At 52.5% G+C, this 24,445-nt stretch overlaps 2 protein-coding genes across 7 annotated transcripts in view; one reads left to right on the top strand and one right to left on the bottom strand.

The window, feature by feature from the left end:
- The window catches only part of ABL1 (ABL proto-oncogene 1, non-receptor tyrosine kinase), a 139,937-nt gene extending 122,865 nt beyond the window's left edge, over nt 1-17,072 (top strand). For all 6 annotated transcript variants that reach the window (XM_081594773.1, XM_081594772.1, XM_081594774.1 and 3 more), the window contains exons 5-11: nt 832-916; nt 1,655-1,832; nt 3,648-3,832; nt 7,083-7,235; nt 8,786-8,875; nt 9,224-9,388; nt 13,368-17,072. In XM_081594773.1, the coding sequence (XP_081450899.1) occupies nt 832-916; nt 1,655-1,832; nt 3,648-3,832; nt 7,083-7,235; nt 8,786-8,875; nt 9,224-9,388; nt 13,368-15,082 (2,571 nt within the window). In that variant the 3' untranslated portion in view covers nt 15,083-17,072. The remainder of the gene's footprint in view (nt 1-831; nt 917-1,654; nt 1,833-3,647; nt 3,833-7,082; nt 7,236-8,785; nt 8,876-9,223; nt 9,389-13,367) is intronic.
- A 5,414-nt stretch (nt 17,073-22,486) lies between these two features.
- QRFP (pyroglutamylated RFamide peptide) lies at nt 22,487-24,251 on the bottom strand. The gene has a single exon (XM_081594804.1). The coding sequence runs from the start codon at nt 22,865-22,867 to the stop codon at nt 22,487-22,489; it is 381 nt and encodes a 126-aa protein (XP_081450930.1). The 5' UTR covers nt 22,868-24,251.
- Nucleotides 24,252-24,445: the final 194 nt, after the last annotated feature.

Genomic DNA, 24,445 nt, shown 5'->3' with positions numbered 1-24,445 from the left:
TAAGCCCACAGCCATGATCTTGATAACAGGGCCAACCCCAGGACCCAGTACCACAGCACTCTGCCCTGATAGGTCAGGAAATGTAGAAATATTGTCGCATTTGCTCTGGGCATGTGCAGATATCTTTGTCTCCCCTTGGCATTTAAATACTGTGAACTCGCTAAAACGTGGTGTGGAGTGGTGATCACATTTATGAACCCGTTGCTAGGGGAGCTGCTAGTGAGGCTTGTTTTAGGATCTCAGTAAATTGACCTGACAGGTAGTGGCGACTGCTTCATTAAGGACCGCATGAGACCACGTTCTTGAGAAACTCATTGTCGTCTTTCTGCCACATCTTGAGGCACTGTTCTTTGGAGGTGCTGTACATCTTTTTGTGTCATCAAGGTCTCTTCTCTTGAATCAAGTACCTGTTGCATTCTTCAAATGATTTTTTTTTTTATGTTAAATGTTTTGGGAGTCCTTGGAAACCAGCCGTTCCTTAGGGAAGTGGTACCATGCTTGTGGTGTTTGCCTTCACACATCTCCCTCCATCCCTGTAAACTTCACTAGGTGATGGAAACAAATAGCCTGCGTAGAGCCACCAGAGCAAGTCACCAACATACCCAGCCAACTTTGCTATTGTGCTCAGGGTGAGAATTCAAAAGCTCCGTGCCATAGTGGAAAATTCTTTGTGCCGTCGGGCTGGTGACCAGCCACCTTGGAACCTGTCCAGAAGGATGTCGTGGTTGAAACCGATGGACCGGGATCATTGCTCCTCAAAGCTCCAGCTTTCGTACTTCCCCACTTGAACACTTTCCTTGCTGAAATAATGTCATCATTTCTTTCCTGCAGGAGGATACCATGGAGGTGGAGGAGTTCTTGAAAGAGGCTGCAGTAATGAAAGAGATCAAGCACCCCAATTTAGTACAGTTACTCGGTGAGTGTGAGGAGCTCTGAGGTGAGGACCTTTGAATTAAACTCTCCGGGTGATACAGACACTGTTGGAGCAGAGGTGAATGGCTCACCGCCTTAAGGTTTCTGGTCTGTACGTCTGTTCCCCACCTGCATCAGCCCTTGGTACAAAGAGGCCTGTGTGGAATGGGTGTGTGTGTGTGTGTGTGTGTGTGTCCATGTGCCCACACAGATGAGAAATGGGTGTGTGTGTGTCCATGTACCTCCACAAGTGAGAGATGGGGGGGGGGGTGTCCATGTGCCCACATGAGTGAAAGAGAATGTTATAACTTTTAAGTTGATACCCGAAAGCAGTCAAGCACAAATCTGAAATCAACATCTTGAAACCTAAGAATTTCAGAAGTTACTTCCTGAAGCGATTCTGTACATAGAAATATCCATATATCTGTCAGGGGTGTGTGCTAACCTAACAGTGATGATTTAGCGTGTTTGATGTGGCCCGGCCTCTGCTTTTGAACTCAGCGGCAGCCTCTCTCCTGTTGAAGCTCATGGGCTTGAGAAGAAGAAAAAAGAGAGGCCACGTCCTTCCTGCAGGGACATAATCTCAACCCACGAGTGCATGGAGTCATCGCAGAACGTGGGCCCGGGATGTAGAGGCAGAGTGAGACTCCGTCTCAGAACCCTCGTTCTTCAGGGCTCATCTTTTCTGGTGTGTGTTCCGTTGGGAGCGGAGCGGCACGCTGAAGCCTTGTCTCGTTGGCAGGGGTCTGCACCCGGGAGCCCCCGTTCTACATAATCACTGAGTTCATGACCTATGGGAACCTGCTGGACTACCTGAGGGACTGTAACCGGCAGGAGGTGAACGCCGTGGTGCTGCTGTACATGGCGACTCAGATCTCGTCTGCCATGGAGTACCTGGAGAAGAAAAACTTCATCCACAGGTAGGAGCCCCGCCAGGCTGCCTTCCCCGCACCAGTGGAGTCGCGGGGCAACCACGGGACCCGGGCATCCTTTTACAAAAAAACCTCCAACCTACAAGGTCTTCTGGCTCGGCCTCTGACTTTTTCAGTGCCAGCAGCTCCTTGGACCTTGGAACAAAGGCAAATATCAGGTTCCTAATGTTGCCAGCTGTGGGTGTGTGTCCAGGACTGCACTCACCCCGGCCTGGCCCTTGGACCCACAGAGCAGTTATCCCCAGGCTGAGAAGCATTTCACTGCAAAATCATTTTGGACTAAGAGGAATACTGAGTGAAGTTCATCAGAAGGCGCCCCTTTTCATTGGAAGGGCTCCCTGTGACATAGGGCACCTGTTCCTCCTCCAAGGCTGGGGTTCACCAGTCGTGTCGTGGCCTCCTCCTGGCAGCCGCTGCGGCATTTCTTTTCCACAAGCTCAGAAACGGCCCTGCGCGTGTTTTATTCCTGTATTGCGTGTGTATGTGTTTTCCCCTCCCTTCCCTTAATTATCATTTCATTCTCCACTTAACTTGCTGTCATCTGGTTCAGGGATGTTTCCACCATTGTCAGGATTGTGTATGTGTAGTTCTAAATTAAGCATCTTGGCTGCTTCAAAGCCTGGAGTGTTCTGACCTTCAAGCATGCCACAATTATCTTGGTCTCCACATTCTTTGCTGGTGGAAATGGCTTCCTGGCAGAGTGACGGCCTGTGCAGGACAGGGCCTGATGGGCTTTGCCGGAGTCTTCTAAACACGATGTTCTCCAGCCACCGTGGTGACCTTTCCTTCCCAATTAACTCAAGTATGAACCTGTACAAGGGACTTCGTAGTGAGGAGTAACAGGAGCGTGTGTGAACTGCTGGTGGTGCCTTGTACGACAGATTTTTCTCTGCTCCGTGAGAGTCTGCTTCAGAGGTTCCTGTCACTCAGGAAAGTGAACCCTCTGAGGCTGCAAATTGAAATTTCTTGACTCCTGGTTTGCCTTGCACGGCTTGGTTCGTTCTCTCTTCATTCATGCAAACTTAAAATGCTTTACCAAAATCCTGTTAGGCACAACCCTCCTGAATTTCCTTTTCCTCTCATTGCTGGTGATCAGGCTATCTCACGCAGCCATCGCCTTCAGCGGGTGCCTCTTCTCATCCCACATTTCAAGTTGCCTTGCGATTTCATAGTTAACGTCCGTGAACCAGAGATCAGGCTCCTGCCTCCGTGGGAGAATCAGGAGGCGAAGGGAAGCCGATTATACAGGAGAGAATCCATAGGATACATTTGGATATGCATCAGGAAGAAATAGGAGAGTGGGAAATACAATTTGGATAAAGAATGTTGTGGGCTTTATTTTATCCTGTTGAGTCTAGACAGGACAAGCAGAGACTCACTCTGATGTAAGTTTCTCGAGATCAAGGCCTGGCCTGGATGTCCACTCCCCGTGCCTGGCACAGGGCAGTAGTAGCTGAACAGACTCTTAAGGACACTATCCCCCAGGCATCAGTCAGTGCTTTGCTTTTAATTCACGACCACTCACAACCACCCTAAGAAGCAAGCACTGTTACCATCATCATTTTATGGGTGAGAGAACCGAGTCCTAGGGTGATCGACTCACTCCAGGTCGTGGGGCCAGGGAGCCTGTTCCCCCGCCACCCTCTGTGGGTAGAGCTTGGTGGTTACTCTTTACAAATTAATGTATTTATTTAGGATCTGCATTTTCCCATTGTGGGTGTCGCACCTTTGTAAACAGTGGTGGAGGATTTGCAAAGCTGACAGCCAGCCGGGAGCTCACAGATAACCCATTACCTTTCCCAGAGACCTTGCCGCCCGGAACTGCCTGGTAGGGGAGAACCACTTGGTGAAGGTGGCCGACTTCGGCCTGAGCAGGCTGATGACCGGGGACACCTACACAGCCCACGCCGGCGCCAAGTTTCCCATCAAGTGGACGGCGCCTGAGAGCCTGGCCTACAACAAGTTTTCCATCAAGTCGGACATCTGGGGTAAGGGCCACCACTCCGGTTTTATCCTTGCCCGTCTAGGGTGGGGCTGTGTGCCCATTTTGCTTTCTCTCCTTGCCTTTTCAGTGCCTTTTTCCTTGCTCCTTCATTTCTTTCTCATGACTTTCTTCTCTTTTTGTTTCTTTTGCTTCTTTTCCATTTTAAAAATCTCTTCTCCCATGTTTTCTCTCCAAAATGAGGTGAAAGTGAGGTTTTTTTTTTCCTCTTCGAAAATCAGATGAACTCTTTCCCCCCACTTAACAACTTTGTCTTCTTCACTCGTAGATTTCCTGGATGTGCAGGGCAGCCAGCCCACCCTGCAGGCACCCAGGGTCTGCCTCTGCAGAGAGAATGCTGCAGAGTCTGGTTTGGGATTCAAGTAGAATGCTCCTCTCTGAAGCCTTGTGTGACAGTCTTTTATTTTTACTGTTTTTAAAAGACTTCTTGTTATGCAGATTGTCAGCAGGCAGGCAGGGAGGCAGAGGTACCTGATGACTGCAGGCACTCGCCACCCCCAGCTTTGCTGTGTTCACCTCGTGGTACCCTCTCACCCTATACCCCCGCCCAGCCCCGACCCTTGTTATTTCAAAGCAAATTCCAGACAGCATAATATTTTGTCCATGAATGTTTCATATGTCTCTTAAAGACGGCTTTTGCATTTGTAGAACTGCAAGTTGAGTTTAGTTTCTGAATTTTGCGTGCTTAGTCGCTCAGTTGTATCCGACTCTTTGCGACCCCTTGGAATGTAGCCCACCAGGTTCCTCTGTCCATGGGATGTTTCAGGCCAGAATACTGGAGTGGCTTGCCATTTCCTTCTCCAGGGGATCTTCCCGACCCAAGGATCAAACCCATGTCTCCTGAATTACAGACAGATTGTTTACCCACTGAGCCATCAAGGAACCGGTTTCTAAATATTAGCAAATATCAATGTTCAAATCTCCAGTTAATCATAAAAGTCATGCTTTTTTTTTTTTTAATCTTTTTGAATTGGGGTGAAAATACAAATCTCCCAGTGTGATTAGTTGACGATGTCCTTTCAGTTCAGTTCAGTCGCTTAGTCATGTCCGACTCTTTGCGACCCCTTGAATCACAGCACACCAGGCCTCCCTGTCCATCACCAACTTCCGGAGTCTACCCAAACCCATGTCCATCGAGTCAGTGATGCCATCCAGCCATCTCATCCTCTGTCATCCCCTTCTCCTCTTGCCCCCAATCCTTCCCAGCATCAGGGTCTTTTCCAATGAGTCAACTCTTCATATGAGGTGGCCCAAGTATTGGAGTTTCAGCTTCAACATCAGTCCTTCCAATGAATACCCAAGACTGATCTTTAGGATGGACTGGTTGGATCTCCTTGCAGTCCAAGGGACTCTCAAGAGTCTTCTCCAACACCACAGTTCAAAAGCATCAATTCTTCGGCGCTCAGCTTTCTTCACCGTCCAACTCTCACATCCATACATGACCACTGGAAAAACCATAGCCTTGACTAGACAGACCTTAGTTGGCAAAGTAATGTCTCTGCTTTTCAATATGCTGTCTAGGTTGGTCATAACCTTCCTTCCAAGGAGTAAGCGTCTTTTAATTTCATGGCTGCAGTCTCCATCAGCAGTGATTTTGGAGCCCAGAAAAATAAAGTCTGACACTGTTTCCACTGTTCCCCATCTATTTCCCATGTCCTTTAGGTCTCCTCTAATCTGTAAACTCCTTTCTTATCTCTCTCTGTCTCTCGCTGGTTATTTGTGGAAGAGATCCTGCCGCTAACGTCTCCCACATTCTGGATTCTGCTCACTGTTTCTCTTTATCCTCAGTCTTCACTATTCCCAGAAAATGGGTAGTTGGACTCGGACACCTTGATCACATCCGGGTTTGACTTGTTTTGTTTTGGTAAGAGTACTTCATAGGAAGGAGGGTACCTTTGATCAGTAGGCCCGTAATTCTTGATTTTCCCTCTCTGTCTAGAGCCACTGATGTATGAGGGGGTTGCCAAATGACAGTTCTCTAGTTCTGTCATTCCTTATTCATTTATGAGCTCCATACTTCTATAAGAAGAAACTTCCTCTCTCCTGCCATCTGATTACAGTAGGGGGTACAGTACATACAGGAAAGACAGGATAAATATAAACTTCCTTGCCATTATTTACCAGTTTCCGTGATAACAAATTGATTTCTTAATACCCTCCAATGGTGTCCAATTAGGTTTTGTTTTTCTTTTGTAGTATTACAAGCTCTTGGATTTAATTATATTTGAGTATATTATTGATTAATCCACTGCAGTTTTTTAAAATTGATATTCAGATTGTCTCAACTTTGGCCAGTGAGGACTTCAAATTAGCTCAGTTGGTAAAGAATCTGCCTGCGATGCAGGAGACCTGAGTTCGATTCCTGGGTTGGGAGGATCCCCTGGAGAAGGAAATGGCAACCCACTCCAGTATTCTTGCCTGGAGAATCCCATGGACAGAGGAGCCTGGCAGCCTACAGTCCATGGGGTCGCAAGAGTCGGACACGACTTGGTGATTAAACTACTACTACTACTTGGATTTAATTATATTTGAGTATATTATGGATTAATCCACTGCAGTTGTTTTTTAAAATTTGATATTCAGATCATCTCATCTTTGGCCAGTGGGGACTTCAAATTATTCCTGGTTCTTTCTGACAAAACCCTATAGTCTTCTATAGCATCTGTGCTATCTGAAATGAGTAAAATACTTCAGGTTCATTCTCTGCCCCAGAGCTGAACCACCACCCACTTCTCCAAAGAATTCTGGTTCCTTAGTGGGACCTGGAATATCAGTGATTTCGTAAGATTTTAATGGAATTTTTGGAGGTGGAAGAGACCTTAGAGATAACTTCACACACCCAGAAGGGAGAGGTGCCTATTGGAGGCACGCAGCTAGTTGGTCACAGAGCCACGAGTAGAAATGGCCTCTTCAATTCCAGTCCTATGTGCTTTCCACCACATCTCCCAACAAGACAGCCATGCTCCCTTAAAGACCCCAGAGGGGCTGGTCACGCCAGGCCCCTTCTCTCCTACAGTGTGTGTTAGTCCATGGGAGTGAGTGACTAGAAAGCCTCATTCTGTCCTGTTCTGTCCAGGGCTGTTGGTAATTAAGAGACTCATAAAATGTCAAAGTGTCTGGGCTGCTTCTGAGGGTGTAACTTCTGAAGTCTGTTGCACAGTTAGCCAGTTTTAAATGTGGTGTCGTCAAATCTTAAACGCATGTTGAACAGTCTTGCTCTTTCTTTTTTCTTTTAGCATTTGGAGTGTTGCTTTGGGAAATTGCTACCTATGGCATGTCACCTTACCCAGGAATTGACCTGTCGCAGGTGTATGAGCTGCTGGAGAAAGACTACCGCATGGAGCGCCCGGAAGGCTGCCCAGAGAAGGTCTACGAACTCATGCGAGCATGTGAGCCTTGCCCTGCGGTTCTGATGTGGGCTCTGTGGGCAACCCAGCGCGGGGCGTATGTGTCAAGTGAGGGGTTAAAAGTGCTCCACTTCCTCTCTCCCTTCCCTTTCTGCAGAAGCAACTACTGTAACAGTTTGGTACTTTTTTTTTTTCCTTAACTTTTTTCCATGTTTCTATGCACCTTTATTCATACATAGTATCTTACATGTGAGGGTTTTTTGTTTGTTTTTCACACAAAATGAGACCAATGGATACCAAACCTGGGTGGATAAAAGTCACTCAGAATATTTGCCTACTATACCAGAAATTTGCATTTATTAATAGGAAACCCAGGTTTCGCAACCCTGTGAACTGTAGCCCGCCAGGTTCCTCTGTCCATGGGATTGCCCAGGCAAGAATACTGGTGTGGTTTGCCATTTCCTTCTCCAGGATCTTTCCAACCCAGGGATCCAGTTTGCATCTCTTGCATCGGCAGGTAGATTCTCTACCGCTAAGCCACCAGGGAAGCCCATATATATTATGGGCCCTGAAATTTCAGTGATTTACACACACACACACACACACACACACACACACACACCACACACGTGTGTGTGTGTAATATGTGTGGTGTATGTGTGTTACAAGTGTGTGTATATGTATGTTATGTGTGTGTTGTAGGTTGTGTGTGTGTATAAGTATGTAATATGTGTATGTGCATATATAAAATGTATAAAAATTTATCACCTCAACTTTTTTTTGTACTTAGCAGTGGAACAGGCCTGTCTTTCCAGTCTGTGATTCAGAGCAAGTGCATTCTCTTCCCCCCGCTTTCCTGTCTCATGTCTTTATGTAGCTGTCTGGCATCTGTTGCATGATTTATTCATTCATCCAATCCTCTTTTGATGAACATTTGGTTGTTTTACACATTTGTTGTTGTTGTTTTTGTCATTATAAACAAGGCAGGAACCAGCACCCTCATACGTAGACCTCTATGCACTTTGCTAGTACTTCTAGAAGTTGAACTGTTGGTTCAGGGAGCTGTGTGCATTTTAAATTTTGATAGGTTTTATCGTCTTTTTCTCAAAAAGGTTATATGAATTGATACTCTCAACAGAAGTTTCCGAGAGGGACTCTACGTCTTCACCTAACAGGGCTTAGTCATCCCTTAATCCTCATTTTAATCTTATTTTAATTAGTACGTCTTTCCTGATGAGGAATTTGGGCTTTGATAAGCCTGAAGTAACAGTAAGGCAGGAAGCAAGCTACTTGGTTTAGTAACTGTCTACATTTGCTGGAGGCAGGCTGGTAAAATCCTATTTGTAAATGTAGTTGTTGCTGTCAGCCTGTCTCTGGGATTTTAGACTCCGTGTTCCTGCCAGTATCTAAAATCTTCTCAAATTTTCGATGTCTGTAATAGGACACAGTGACATTCGTCACTTTAACTTGTCACAGCAAAAGATGCTCAAGCAGGATTGGAATGCTTAATTTCCAGACTTTCCATTGAGACTGTCTCGTCCCCACGTGTTACCGAGGCTTCGTGGGCAGTCTGACGTGGGTCTCATCCGCAGGTTGGCAGTGGAATCCCTCCGACCGGCCCTCCTTCGCTGAGATCCACCAAGCCTTTGAAACGATGTTCCAGGAATCCAGCATATCAGACGGTAAAGTGCCCGTCCTGGGGGTGGCTATGGTGGGGAGCGAGGTCGACCTGGGAGGGACAGCTGTGTGGGGCCCAGCCCAATCCTTCAGTCCACTTCCTGCTAGAGCACGTGGGCCAGCCTCTCGCCTGAGACCAGAAAACGGAGCAAAGGTGCTGAGGGTGGCTTTCCGTCCCTTGCAGCCAGGGTTCTGAAAACTGCTCAAGTACTGTTTCTTCAGAGTGTGTGTCCCTCTTCTGTAACCCTGTGTAGATGACTACTCTTGCCTTAAAAAGAAAAAGCCAACATACCACAATGATACCACTGCTGATGACTGCTGATTTTGTTCTTAATTTTTTTGGTGTTTCTTAGAAGTGGAAAAGGAATTGGGGAAGAAAGGCATGCGAGGGGTTGCGGGTACCCTGCTGCAGGCCCCGGAACTGCCCACCAAGACGAGAACCTCCAGGAGAGCTGCTGAGCACAAAGACACCCCCGACATGCCTGAGACACCCCACTCCAAGGGCCCGGGAGAGACCGGTATGTGCCCACCCCCCACCCGCCTCGAGGGCCCCGGGGAGTCGACCCTGCACTAAAAGGCAGGCACATCCCTCATGAGTGGGCCAGCTGCAAAGAGAGGAAAGTTCTTTTCTCTGCACTCTCTACCCACCCTACCCCCGCCCCCGTCAGTTAGGAGCCATTGCTTCAGCAGTCAGTCTAGTCAGATAGGCAGAGGTGTTCATGAAACCTGCCAGGAACAAACCCACCTTTTCGTGTATCATTCACACTGTTTGTGGTTGTTCTGCATTGTGGACAGATAGAGCAATAATAAACACTCAACCAAACAAAGAACAGCTCGTTGTCAGAGCACTGATATGAAAAGCTCACTGGTGCTGACGGAGCCACAAGACCCCCATGGCAGAGCTGGGGTCCTCTCATGGTCCCTGAGAAGAGACTGGTGCTGTCCCCTTGACTAGCGAGGGCAGTGGGAGCACTTTAGGAGGGGTTAACATGAGCAGACATGGATCCAGTGCTTCCTGTGTGCCAGGCTCTGCTCTGAGCAAGGCTGCTCTGGTTTTGCAGTTGCCCCAACCAAAAAAAAAAATAAGTCTGGGTTCCAGGGCAGACCAACTGAGTGGAGATGTCTGCAGTGGGCCAGGTGTCTGGGTTTTTAGCTGCTTCTAGGGGGTTGCTCTGATGGGCCACACACTCTGGGTGAATGGGAAGGGACAGGACAAAGCCAGAATCTACAAGACCCCATGATTCCAATTTTTTTCATCATGATGTTGTTCAGTCACTCAGTCATGTCCGACTCTTTGTGGCCCTGTGGACTGCAGCACACCAGGCTTCCATGTCCTTCACCATTTCCAGGAACTTGCTCAAATTCATGTCCATTGAATCAGTGATACCATCCAACCATCTCCTCCTCTGTCGTCCCCTTCTCCTCCTGCCTTCAATTTTGCCCAGCATCAGAGTCTTTTCTAATGAGTCGGTTCTTGGCATCAGGTGGCCAAAGTATTGGAGCTCCAGCTTCAGCATCAGTCCTTCCAATGAATATTCAGGGTTGGTTTCCTTTAGGATGGACTGGTTTGATCTCCTTGCAGTCCAAGGGACTCTCAAGAGTCTTCTCCAACAACACAGTTCAGAAGCGTCAGTTCTTCAACATTCAGCCTTCTTTATGATCCAACTCTCACATCCATGTATGACGACTGGAAAAACCATAGCTTTGATTATATGGGCCTTTGTTGGCAAAGTGGTATCTGTGCTATTTAATACACTGACTAGGTTTGTCATAGCTTTTCTTCGAAGGAGCAAGCATCTTTTAAGTTCATGGCTGCAGTCACCATCTTCAGTGATTTTGGAGCCCAAGAAAATAAAGTCTCATTGTTTTCATTGTTTCCCCCTCTGTTTGCCACGATGTGATGGGACCAGATGCCATGATCTTCGTTTTTTGAATGTTGAATTTTAAGCCAGCTTTTTCACTCTCCTCTTTCACTTTCATCAAGAGGCTCTTTAGCTCCTCTTTGCTTTCTGCCATAAAGGTGCTGTATCTGAGGTTACTGATATTTCTCCCAGCAATCTTGATTCCAGCTTGTGCTTTATCCAGCCCAGCATTTTGCATGATGTACTCTGCATATCTGCATATAAGTTAAATAAGCATGGTGGCAATATACAGCCTTGATGTACTCCTTTCCCAATTTGGACCCAGTTCGTTGTTGCATGTCTGGTTCTAACTGTTGCTTCTTGACTTGCATACAGGTTTCTCAGGAGGCAAGTAAGGTGGTCTGGTATATCCCAGCTCTTTAAGAATTTTCCACAGTTTGTTGTGATTCACACAGTCAAAGGCTTTAGCGTAGTCAATGAAGCAGAAGTAGATGTTTTTCTCGCATTTTCTTGCTTTTTCTGTGATCCAGCAGATGTTGGCAATTTGATCTCTGATTCCTCTGCCTTTTCTAAATCCAGCTTGAACATCTGGAAGTTTTCGGTTCATGTACTGTTGAAGCCTAGCTTGGAGAATTTTGAGCATTACTTTGCTAGCGTGTGAGATGAGTGCAGTTGTGCAGTTGTTTGAACATTCCTTTGACATTGCCTTTCTTTTGGATTGGAATGAAAACTGACTTTTTCCATTCCTGTGGCCACTGCTGACTTTTCCAAATTTGCTGGCATATTGAGTGCAGCACTTTGACAGCATCATCTTTTAGGATTTGAAATAATTCAACTGGAATTCCATCACCTCCACTAGCTTTGCTCATAGTGATGCTCCTAAGGCCCACTTAACTTCTCACTCTGGTATGTTTGGCTCAAGGTGAGTGATCACACCATCGTGGTCATCTGGATTATTAAGATCTTTTTTGTACAGTTCTGTGTATTCTTGCCACCTCTTCTTAATTTCTTCTTCTTTTAGGTCCCTACCATTTCTGTCCTTTATTGAGCCCATCTTTGCATGAAATGTTCCCTTGGTATCTCTAATTTACTTGAAGAGATCTCTAGTCTTTCCCATTCTATTGTTTTTCCTCTATTTCTTCGCATTGATCACTTAGGAAGTCTTTCTTACCTCTCCTTGCTATTCTTTCATCATGTACCCATATTTTAAAAGTTGAATGTGTAGCTCCTATACATAGGTATTGTATATGTACTGCTGCACGAATATATTTACTATGAAATATAGCAAAAATATACACTTAAATATATCTCTTTACATAAGAGATAAATTATCCTGCTTTCTTTGCACATTCCCTGGACCGTCTTGCTTACCCTGCTTTGACAGCATGTAAACTATCTAGAACCTGGCCACTCCATCCTCTGTTAGTTGTCCTGACGTCGGGTAGTGGAACAGCAGTGGGGAGGAGGGGCCGCTCTGAGAACTTGCAGCTTATTAAAAGGCCAGTGATAAGCCATCATGTTCATTTACCCCCATCAGTATTCATCTGAGGGGTATTCTGATATGTAATCTCATGGCGCGCCAAGAGTGTCAATTAGCTGTTCAGCCTCTGAAACAGAGCTGTGCATAATTCATTGGAAATTCACTCTCTCCGCCTCCCTCCGATGGGGCTGAGGTTTGGGGAGGGCCACGACTTCCCCGGATCCAGGAGTCCTGCGTACCACCTGCTGTTCTGACATGCCCCATCCCTCAGCGTCCCAGGTGCTGACGGCCACCGCGCTGCTGCTGCCCTCGGAAGGAGAGCTCTGTCACTCACTCGCAGGGAGCTTGGCAACGCCAGAAAGATTTCTTAGGCGCTGTTATTCATATTTAAAGAATGCCCATTTAAAAGTTTTAAAAGGTCACCCTTCTAGTTCCCCAAGCATAATAGCCCGTTGTCACTGCACCCTGTGGTACGCGGCCCCCCTCCCTCCTGCCCGGGCCTTGTGGGAACCGCGAGTGGCCGCCTGATTGGAGAGGCCCAGCTCCCGACCCTGTGCTCGGCCTCGTCTGGCTTGTACCCTCCAGATGGTGGTGTGCAGGGGCCTCTGCTGCTTTAACGGGTGAGGCGGCGGGCTCAGGTGCCTCAGCTTTTGGCTCTGCTGTCTTCAAGGAGAGAGACCTTAGCTCTGCCCGATAATAACACCACCAACATACAGTGACAGCAGCTACTGAGGATTTCGTGCTAAGAGCTGTAATAAAAGGGAGAAGGCAGTGGCAGCCCACCCCAGTACTCCTGCCTGGAAACTCCCATGGATGGAGGAGCCTGGTAGGCTGCCATGTGTGGGGTCACACAGAGTCGGACACGACTGAAGCGACTTAGCAGCAACAGCAGCAGCTATGATAAATGCCCCATGTCCGTTCCATTCTCACCACAGCGCTCCGGGTAGCTCTGTTGTCCTCCATTTTATCAATGAGGAAGCCAAGGGTGAGCAGAGAGAAGTCGCTCACCAGGGGCGGGCAGCCTGACCACACATGCAGGCCTGGCAGAGCCCAGACACGAGGCCTCTCTGTGAGAACAGGCAGGCCGGCTCAGGCAAGGCTCCCCACCGGTAGCTTCTGGCCTAGACTCGTTCCACTCTTCCCTGTGTGTTTCAGATCCTCTGGACCACGAGCCCGCTGTATCGCCACTGCTCCCTCGAAAAGAGCGGGGTCCTCCGGATGGCGGCCTCAATGAGGACGAGCGCCTGCTTCCCAAAGACAAGAAGACCAACCTGTTCAGCGCCTTGATCAAGAAGAAGAAGAAAACCGCCCCGACCCCTCCCAAACGCAGCAGCTCCTTCCGGGAGATGGATGGCCCACCCGAGCGGAAAGTGGCCAGCGAGGAGGAAGGCCGGGAAATTAGCAACGGGGCGCTGGCGCCAACACCCCCGGACGCAGCAGAGTCGGCCAAGTCCCCGAAGCCCAGCGGCGGGGCCGGGGTCCCCAATGGGGCCTTCCGAGAGTCTGGGGGCACGGGCTTCCGGTCGCCCCACCTGTGGAAGAAGTCCAGCACGCTGACCAGCAGCCGGCTGGCCGCCGGTGAAGAGGAGAGCGGCGGTGGCGCCAGCAAGCGCTTCCTGAGGTCCTGCTCAGCCTCCTGCGTGCCCCACGGCGCCAAGGACACAGAGTGGCGGTCAGTCACCCTGCCTCGGGACCTGCAGTCCACTGGTAGGCAGTTCGACTCATCCACCTTCGGAGGCCACAAAAGCGAGAAGCCGGCCCTGCCTCGGAAGCGAGCAAGTGAGAATAGGTCTGACCAGGTGACCAGAGGCACGGTCACCCCGCCGCCCCGGCTGGTGAAGAAGACCGAGGAAGCTACCGACGAGGTCTTTAAGGACGCGGCCGAGTCCAGCCCGGGCTCCAGCCCTCCCACCCTGACGCCGAAACCCCTCCGGAGGCAGGGTGCGGCTGCACCTCCCTCCAGCCCTCCCCACAAGGAGGAGGCTGGCAGGCCTAGTGCCGCGGGGGCGCCCGCCGAGCCGGCACCCCCCACCAGCCGGGCTGGGCCAGGAGCCTCTGGAGGGTCCAGCAAGGCCTCTGCTGCGGAGGACCCCCGGGGGAGGAGGCACAAGCCCGCCTCCGAGTCCCCGGGGAGAGACAAGGGGAAGCTATCCAAGCTCAAGCCCGCCCCGCCGCCCCCACCACCCACCTCTGCTGGCAAAGCCGGGAAGTCCTCACAGAGCCCGAGCCAGGAAGCGGCTGGGGAGGCAGGCGCCGGGGGGAAGGCAAAACCCGCGGCTCTGGCTGCGGATGCCGTGAACAGCGACACCACCAAGCCCGGCCAGCTGGGAGAGGGCGCCAAGAAGCCCGTGCTCCCGTCCATGCCAAAGCCGCCAGCGTCCACCAAGCCAGCAGGGATCCCGACCAGCCCTGCCCCTGCCCCCACCACCTTGCCGTCAGCACCCTCTGCCCTGGCAGGGGACCAGCCGTCCTCCACCGCCTTCATTCCACTCATATCAACCCGCGTGTCTCTTCGGAAAACCCGGCAGCCTCCAGAGCGGATCGCCAGTGGCGCCATCACCAAGGGCATGGTGCTGGATGGCACCGAGGCCCTGTGCCTGGCCATCTCCAAGAACTCTGAGCAGATGGCCAGCCACAGCGCTGTGCTTGAAGCCGGCAAAAACCTCTACACGTTCTGCGTGAGCTACGTGGACTCCATCCAGCAAATGAGGAACAAATTCGCTTTCCGCGAGGCCATCAACAAACTGGAGAACAACCTCCGGGAGCTGCAGATCTGCCCAGCGACAGCAGGGAGTGGCCCGGCGGCCACTCAGGACTTCAGCAAACTCCTCAGCTCCGTGAAGGAGATCAGCGACATCGTGCAGAGGTAGCAGGAGCCAGCGGTGCACGAGGGCTCCCCGTGCGTGCCCGGGACGGCGGGCAGCCAGCAGGACCTGCACGTGGGGACCTTGGCCTGGAGCTCTGCGCTGGGCAGAGCGGAGGCCGCCGCGGAGCGCAGCGCCACGACCTTTGTCCTGCCCGCAGGCCTCTTGCGCTTGCCTCTCCTCTCCGCCTGGTCCCCGAAGCCTCATCCGAGTTCTGTCTGTGGAGTTCCCACTCTGTGGACTGCAGTGAGCACGCCAGCCTCCCCTCCTCCGCACGTGGGGCTTCAAAACTGAGCTCTCGGGGCCAGGCAGGAAGGTTGATGAGCTCTTCCTTTCCATCTTCCTCCCTGGAGGACCTCCACTGGCTCTGCCTTCGCCCCCTTTCTCCCGAGGAAGGAGCACCCTGAACAGGAGCTGAGTCACCAGGGCTTGGGGACTGTCCCCTCCATTCACCCCAGGCAGCGAGTGTATACTCGCCTCACTCGGGCCGCCTGTGCTGAGGACACGTCTCCAGAGCCACGTCCCGGCAAGTGCTGCCCAGGGATCACCCCGCCCCCACAGCTGGTACCCACACCGTCCCCCCATGTGAAGGACGGCTTTTGACTAGGGGGCTGAGACAGGCCAGGGCGCTGCCACCAGCCAGCCTCTGGGTCCCAGGCCAGGGGGTATGCCGAGGAGCCCATGATGGGGGAGAGCGTCCTTGTCGTTCTCTCCAGGTTCAGGGCCCCGTCGCCTGCTCTCCTGTGGTGTGCGCTGCTAATCCTGGATAGGAAGTTTGAGTCTGGAGGGTAGCAAGGTCGCGGGGGAGCACACCGGGGCTCCAGAGGCAGGAGGGGGTGGCAAGCTTGGGGGCGCAGCTGGGCCCAGGATGGCCCAGAGCAGGGCCTGGGCAGGTCGGCAGTGAGTGCAGTTACCTTCCTTCCGAATTCCCAGGTCCCCTGATGAGGCACTCGGTCTTCACTTCCAGTTGCTCTCTTTCCATTCCATCGTGCTCCTCTAAGGCAACGTAGATTCTTGCAGGGCTCTTTCCCTGGTGACAAGCCAGTCGTCAGCTTTCCAGAGTTCTTGAAGCATTTCAAAAGTGTCCTCAGCACAGCTGCCTCCCCACAGAGAAGGAGCCGCCATCGGGTGCCCAGCACGCACGCAAGAGGGAAAGGCCTGGGGCACCGAAGCGCCACCCCGCGTGGGCCGTGCCCCGATGGGCACATAGCTTATTTAATTACAACGAGCAACACTTAACCTAACGTTCCTATGGGAGTCACCAGGGATGAAGAGAATCAGACAAAGGAAACCCCAGGAAGTGTCTCAGAGAGCAGTCCTCAGTGTCATCTCCCCGGGCTGCTGAGAACTAGGCTCAGGGGCAGGAGCCCGTGTGACCTTGACCTTGACCTTGACCTAGAGCAGCTACTGAAGAGTGGGCCGGCACCTGCCTGGGCCTTGCTCAGGAGAACTGGCGGAGAAACCAGGAGGAGACCGCCTCCCGCCCGCCAGGCCGCCCTGTGCCCATGACCTCACATGGGCCCTGTTTTTACACTAAGCACCTGAATTTGTCTTTTATTTCTCTGATAGAGATGGTTTCCTCTGGGTCGTTTTATGCTGTTTTTGCAGCGCCTCACCCCTTTGCCCCCCGGGCTGCTGTGCTGCGCAGACTGAGGGGGGAGGGTGCCCGAACACCGCCAGTGGCCTTGCAGACGAAGCGGAACGCAGCCCACCAGGTCCCTTCCACTGCCCGTTTCTATGAGGTACTTGTCTCTTCCCGTTCACACGATGTGCCACTATATTTTGCATTTATACTTTGGTATTACACTCTTTTATAGACTCGCTCTTTTATAAATGACGTGTAAATAGATTTCCACGGTCCTCCCTTCTGGAATGCCTATGGTGTCTTTTTTTTTTTTTGGTCCAGTACATTTTGTTTCTGTATATGACTCTGTGTTTTTTTGAATCCACATCTCTCCTCCGTAGTATTTTTTAAATAAATGTTTACAACACCAGACCTTGGGCGAATTGCTGTGGTCCGTAATTCTTCCCTGTCATTCTCAGAACCCAGGGTGCGCGTGGGCCGGGAGGGAGCCAGGCTTTCCCGAAGCGGCCGGAGGCTGCGCCATGTCGGGTCTCACACGACAGGAGAGAACAGGCAGAGCCCCGCACCGGCCGTGTCACCAGCCAGCCCTCACATTGGGCCCCTCTGCGCCCTCGACACCTGCTCGCCAGCAGCCTGGCTTGTCAGCGGTGCTCCCACATGGCGGCTGTCTGGCGTGGGAAAGGAAGACCACCGTCAGCGGTGTCGCCCATCCCTGAAATGGGGGCAGGAAGTCACGTCCTGGATTCCTCTCTGGCCCAAAAGCGTTCAGCCCTCCTCACGGGCTTTTTTTTTCTCTCTGCATTTGAACTCACTTTCGGCCACTGTCCTCAGTCCCCAAATCGCCGTCCGCTCACTTGTGTTCAGCGCACTGGGTGTCTTATTTCTCTGTGAACGAAGGTGAGCAGGGTGTGCCAGCCTGTGGGGGATGGAGCCGCCGGCCAGGGCCTCGGAGCAACCTCTCCCACGGGGACCTCCCGAGGGAGTGCTGACGTGTCCTCAATCTCCATTTGACACCAGCTGCCAGCTGACGGCTCAGAAAGTGGACATCAGGGAAGTGAGTAGCCACCCCTGCTAATGATACTTATTAAGCCAGCAGGCCTGTCAAGAGGACGCACGTCCCGTCCACCAGAGCCCAGTGAAGACACGGTCCAGCGGAGCCTCTCTCCCAGCGACCTGGGCAGTGAGCTATGCTGTTCCGCAGTGGGGGCGGTGGAGATGCCAGCCCAGGGACGAGGTTGGCGAGACCCGCAGTGTGTGCTCGAGTGGTGTGGCCACAGGTGGCACCAGGGAACAGGTCTCCTCATCTCACGGAGGCAGAAACGGGCCCAGGCCACAGGGTGGGTCATTGGTGGAGCCGTTGCTGGACACCAGAGCTCCCGAGTCGGGGGCTTTTCCATGGGGAGCAGGCTCTAACTTTGAGTGGCAGCTCTCAAGTCTGAAAGAGGACGTGGGATTGCAGTGACAGTGCCCGCTGACGGCTGCTTCCCATGGGTCAGGCGTGCGTGGGTCCCGGACTCCTCACAGCAGCCTCACAGACAGGGTGGGCTGTTCCGTCTTCCCAGCGCCCAGCAGAGAGCTTGTCCAGTCACAACTCCCATGTGGTGAGATCAGGATGAGGCCTCGTGTACACGCCACTTACCCTGGCAGCCGTACCGGCGTGAGGCAGGGGTCTCAGAAGGCACTTCTCCAAAGTGAGCATCTTCCATGAGTGTCATACGAGCTGAAGAAGCTTACTTGGGTCTCACCATTCTAGGTCAGTGGTCCTGAACTTCGTAGGTCACAGAACCCCTTGAGAACCTAGTGAGGACTGGATCCAGCCCCCAGAAGACATATTGTGTGCACACACAACAGTGGTCAAAGGTTCGAGTCCTGCCTTTGAGGTCCAGAACCAAGGAGTGGGCACTCAACAGCAGGCCCCGGAAGGCGGGCGGCTGCTGTTGACATGGTTACCTTGAAATGTATAAGCCTCCAGCCTCAAAAATGTTAAAACCTTTCAGATCCTCAAACTGAAATCAATCATCAGGAGGAGAACAGAATAGGTAGGGGTGGTGTGTTCACACCGTGGAATGTGGAGGCACTGGAGTGGGAGGGGACAGACTCGCCCCACTCCACAGTACATGGTGCTGGGCAGCCACCAGACCCAGCGCAGTGATGTTGAAACGGGCACGTGGTCCGGTGGAAGACGTCAGAAGGGCGGGCGACGCGGGGTGTGTAACCTGGGTGGTGCCTGCCAGTTAATGGGTGTGTCACTGGCTGGAAACTCATCCAACCACACTGAGAATTGGGGTGCATTCCCTATGTGTGTTAGGTTGCAGTGAACATTGTCTTAGAATTACAGCTCACAGGGGAGTGCTTTCAGCTGCTCTATGGATGCGCTCCACGTCACCACGGGAAACCCTCATACCTTTTTCAGAATTAACGAGCGAGGTCCTGGGACCGTCTTCATTTCATGGGTGAGAAAGCTGGGTGCAGAGATGGGCGGCAGCTGGCCCGAGGGCACACAGCACGCTGAACGCCTACTGTGCCAGCCTCATCTGTCGACAGTCCAGGTAGCCACAGCACAGTCCGCAGGGATCGGGGCTCCGGGGCCAGGCTCGCCTCCCCTCTCTGTCATGGAAGGGGAGGTGAGAACTACCGCTCGCCCAGCCCTGTCAGCGTCGGGGGTGTTTTATAGACAGCACTCCTCAGCTGAGCGCTCTGGGGGGCCCGTGTTGACGTGTCGTCTTCGTACAGAAGACGTTAGGTGGGACAAGACTGTCCCCTCTCAGTGCCACCCCTCCTCCGTGGCCGCCCCCCATCTTGGACCAGGGCCCCGGCTCCCTGCCTGGATGGTGAAAGCCCCCTGTCTGGGTCCGGGTCTCCCCTGGCGTGTGTCTTGCAGCATCTTTGGCACCAGGGCACTGCTTGGACGAGTGGACGCCTCACTTACTGCAGCTGCTGCCTGATGGTCTCCTATCGCCCCCGCCCCCAACCTCTTTTTTTCTTGGACATTTTTATGAATATTTCAAACATGCAAGAAAATAGCGACAAATATTCCCCGTCCATTTTAAGAGCTAAATACCTGGAGATCTACACACTAAGATGGAGCGGTTTTTTGTGTGTCTTGAATGCATAACATGAGCGAATGCATCAGCTCCCAGGTGCCTGGGCCGGAGGACAGCACGGCCAAGCCAGGTGGAGCCGGCCAGGCCGCTAGAGGGGGGAGCAAGATCGCCCAGCTTCCGAAGCAGATGTTTTCTGAAGAGCCTCACCTTCACTAATCTGGGGAGTAATCTTCTCCACCAAGGAGGGAGGGCTGTGTGGGGATGGCACGAGAGACCCCCAAACCATGACAGAGGCGGGGGGTAGAGAGGTATGGGGAGGTTAAAGAGGAAGGTTAGCCAAACGCAGTGGGAGTGGATTTAACAGATCAACGCCCGTAGCAGTTTGATTGTTCTGATTTTCAGGTTTATTGAACTCGAATGTACAAGCAACTGTAGAGGACAGCTTTGTTGTTGGTTTCTGTTTAATGATGAAAGCCTAATGACAGGTTATCCGCTGTTTGAAGGCCCTCCCCTCACCCCTCCCCCCTTCATCTGGGATTTCTCCATCGAGGTTAACCTAGTCCTAAATTAAAAGCCAGCCGGTGCATACCCACAGTGTGCGTAAACACGTGCGGGAGCGACTCCCCCCCCTCGGTGACCTCCAGGTTCTCAGTTCTCACCGTTAGTGACTGCGGGGGTGGCTCCTTTAGTCCTGGGAGTAGAAGTCCGCCCGAGCGCACGGGCCAGGGGACCTTGCTGCAGGGCGTCCCTCTGCCCTTGGTCTGTCGTGTTTCCCCTGGTTTGTCAGAGCACATCCTCTGGCTCCTTTGTGTGTGTAAATAAGCTATGGGCTGGAGTACTTACTCCAGGATGCTGCCTCGCCTTCCCCGCATCAGAGGGGAAGTGAGCACGCGCCGGGGTGAGAGCCCAGCCTAGGCCCCCGCCTGCCTCCTCTGGCCACCCCGTGTTGTACGGCCTCCACACCGGGGCTGTCCTTGACTTGTTTGGTGAGCTTTCCCTCTGTGGCTTCACGGCCGAGTGTTCATCTCTTTCACTCACAAAGACCCCCCACCATTAACCTGTCACATTAGCAGGAGGCCTCCCGGATCCTCCCTCCCTCGCCAGTGGCAGAGGCCAAAAGGTATGCCGTGCCTCCCAGACTCCGCGTCACTGCCGGCCCCTGTCAACACGGCCCTGAGCCCAGGACACGTGCTCCGAGCAGCTCGCTTCAGCATAAGGTGAAGCTCCGACTCCCATGTCCCCGTCCCACCCCACCATCCGATTTCTGCTCCCCAGTCAGCCCACCGCTTTTTGTGGCTCAGATCTGTCACCCCTTAATGAAGTGACTTTTCGGGCTGTCGAGGATTGAGAGCTGCTACTGGGAAACCTAAGTCTCTAATAGAACGGGAAAAACACTGTGAAACGCTCTGAGGTGCCAAGCTGGGCCCAGCCCAGTGTGGTTCTAAAAAGGCTAATAAGAATCTACCAATTAATTGTGACAGCTCAATGGAGAATTATTCAATTGTGAACAGGGGCAAGCCGCAGCTCACAAGGGAGGAGGGGAGGTGTTGCCATGGCAACATCGATACAGGTTCTGGTCCCGGCAGTTGAAGCCAGCCAGGGAGTGAGGAGCATCAGACTGCCGGAGCTGACTAGGGTTAGGATGCAGGACTCACCAAAGCTGCGTTTGAAGGAGATGCTCCGCCTCGCCCCAGGGCTGCCCAGCGCGGGCTTCCCTTGGGGCAGGGCAGTTGCTTTCAGAATTCTCGCTTGGAGAAAACCAGGGCAAGAACTGTCTAGCGCACGAGGAAAATGCACCACCCTGGGTGTCTTTTCCTGTACCTCTGACCACGGGTATTTCACCAACTGCCAATTAAGGGGATGCCGGGGGAGGTGTGTGGGGTACAGGTGACACGATTCCCATCTCCCCAAAGTCAAGGCAACTCACAACTCGGGAAGCGAAGTTCCCAGGGCACAGAGGACCTGCAGGCAAGAGTCAGGCGGGCTTCCAGTCACAGTTTGCAGTCGCTGCAACTTTTATTTCAAAAGACAACAACACATTCACATTCTGAACGTTGGACACTCAACCTTGCTGCAGCAAAAGAAAAAAAATGTACTCCTCCCTCATTCACCTCCCACGAGACTTCTTGGCTTGACAAACGCTGTGCCACTGATAAGGACAGTTGTCAGAGGGGCTGGGCCGCGGGTTCCAAGCGGCATCGCAGCAAGGTTTTCTTGCCAGAGGGATGTTGTCTTAATGGGATGGAGAACAAGATTTTTTTTTTTTTTTTTCCATTGTTAACTTTCAGAACCACACTCTGTACCCAGTGGAATGTGCTCACTCACAGTCACTCTTCAGATATCAACCCCTGACGTCCTGGCAGAGACTGTCAAAACTTCGGTTACCCCACGGAATCACTCAGTCCCCCTGCCTTCAAGCCAGAGCCAGCACGACCAGCTCTGCCTGTTCAGATTCGTGGTCCAAGGGCACCCTCAGCTCCAGGCCTCCAGCAGTCTGCCAGGGGGCGGTGCCAGAAGTGGCGTCTGTTGTTCCCTTGCTTTTCTGGTCTTTTGAGCTGCTTTTTGACACCATCCAGGGTTTTTTGCTTCAGCAAAGTTGGAAATCAAAAGTAAGCACCCACCTAACCAATCCTACTGCTATTATGGTTCCTATTGTCATTCTTTATAAGGATACCCACACCTTCTCAGTGTCTTGGTCTTTGAGGCCAGAGGAGAAGCGTGTGGAAACGTCAGGGATGGGGTCGGGTGGAGAGGGGCCCTTCCCAGGACGCGCTGGCCCCTTCACCCCCGGCCAAAGCGGAAGCTGAAGCCCCCTTTCTTTCTGCTGTAGCCGTTGAGCTCCTCAGCCAGAGTCCCCAACGGGCCCCCCGCCTTCTCGGCCTCCCTGCTGTCGTCCTGCCTCCCAAGACGCAGCTTGAAGCCGGCACGCACCCTGCCCGATGCCCGCAGCTCCTTGGCTGTGACGAGCAGGGCGTATGGGTGCGGGGCTCTCAGCCACCCAGGGGAGCCCCACGGGAAGGGGCGTCCCCCCGCCAGGTCCGCCCAGCTCATTTCACGTCCGGTGCGCCCCACAGCATCCACGGGCTCCTCTGTGTCCAGCACCGGGAAGCAGGCACCCAGGGGCAGGAACAGGAGGTAGGGCAGGGAGTAAAGGCTCCGCATCTGGTCCAGAGGAGAGAGAGAAGGGGTTACAGGCTGCACCCCGGGGCCACGCACAGCTGTCTACGTGCTTCTTGGGTTCCCGGGCCGCCGTCAAAGGGGTGAGCTGGCGGCTCGGTTGAACCTAGCCTGCAAGCAGCATGAGGAAGTGTCACCACGTTGGGGGACCAGGCCTTTATTTTCTTAGCAGGTTCAGGAGCCAGCCGCGCCAATTAGGCTGGTTCTCCCTCTCCTGCAATCTTTTGACGGCCTTGGCAGCTTAGCACACTAATACCGCTACCGCTGGGATGGCTTACAGGAGGCCCCGGGAGAGCTGAGCAAATTTGGGCTCATTCTTCCCTTATTATAATTATTGACTCCTGGGCCATATCATCTCAGAGCCATGGGGTAGAGTTAATAGCACCTACCCGTCTTCGTTTTCAACTCGATAATAAATGGGTCTGGTTAAGCTGTTTAGCAGGGATGCTTGCTCATGTCTCTGCGACATGGAAGCCAGTCGCTCCCGAAAGCAGGAACCAGATCTGACAGCCCGGCCTAACTCAGACGTCCTCCCAGAGAGGAGCACTCGCCAGTCTCTGCTGAGCACCAACTGTGTACCTGAGTGACACTGATAGTTGCTCAGTCGTGTCCGACTGCAACCCCATGGACTGTGTCGCCTGCCAGGCTCCTCTGTCCATGGACTTCTCCAGGCAAGGATACTGGAGTGGGTTGCCATTTCCTTCTCCAACTGTGTAACCTGGCTGTGAGGTAAACCTTTGCCTGCACGGTTGTACTTTATCTTCACAGTAAACCTAACTTGAAGCCCTGTTATTCCCATTTGTTTTTTTCAGGCAAGAGAACTGTCAGAAAGGCTAAGAGATTGTGCCCAGGCCCCACAGCTAGAAAGCAGCGGCTCTAGGGTTCCCGATTCTAATGGCACTGGGGCTTCTTGGCCTGTGGGCCAATTTAACCATCCCCACCTGGTACTGTCCTTGAGGGCCTCCCTTATTCCCTTTTACAGAGGAGGCAGGATTGCCAAACAGGTGACGGGCCCAAGATCTCAGTTCTGTAAGTGACAAAGCTAGGATGCAAGCCCGGGTCTAATTGGGCTGGACGCAAGAATCGCTCTTCTACCCCGTGCACGGCGGCCCTTGGGGGATGCGAAGCAGAAATAGAGCTTCCCCCCAGTGCCCCTGCCTTGGCAGTAATTGCTCATTCCTTCGCAGAGGAAGCCTCTTTGGTAACAACCATGGTGAGTGGGAGCTGGCTGGTCCTCTGAGGAGAGCTGAGGCTGGAATAGAGGGAGCGGGTTCTGGAGAAGACAGCCCAGGCCTCCCAGAGCTCTTTCCAGAAATGGCTCCCTTGAAGACATTTCAAAGTGTACTCAGCCCAAAAGCTTTAAAAAAAAAAAAAACTTAAAGCATGTCCCCCTCCTCTTCCCAAACCCAGCCCTCCTACGCCTCTCTCATCTCCTGAGGCTGGAGCAACCTCTTACCTGCCTCGGGGAAGCCTCTCCATCAGTGTCTGGGTGGGATGGGGGATTTTCTCAAGGGGTTTCCTCCCCGCAGAAAGCGAGGCAGACAGCTGTGAGACCAGGGGGTA

This window comes from Giraffa tippelskirchi, chromosome 4, assembly GCF_054371585.1.
Source record: "Giraffa tippelskirchi isolate mGirTip1 chromosome 4, T2T-mGirTip1v1.2.pri, whole genome shotgun sequence".
Taxonomy (NCBI): domain Eukaryota; kingdom Metazoa; phylum Chordata; class Mammalia; order Artiodactyla; family Giraffidae; genus Giraffa; species Giraffa tippelskirchi.
This window is presented reverse-complemented; position numbering and strand designations above follow the sequence as displayed.

Coding starts and splice junctions, on each gene's coding strand:
- QRFP (XM_081594804.1), bottom strand. CDS start 22,867: ATGCGGAGCCTTTACTCCCTGCCCTACCTCCTGTTCCTGCCCCTGGGT.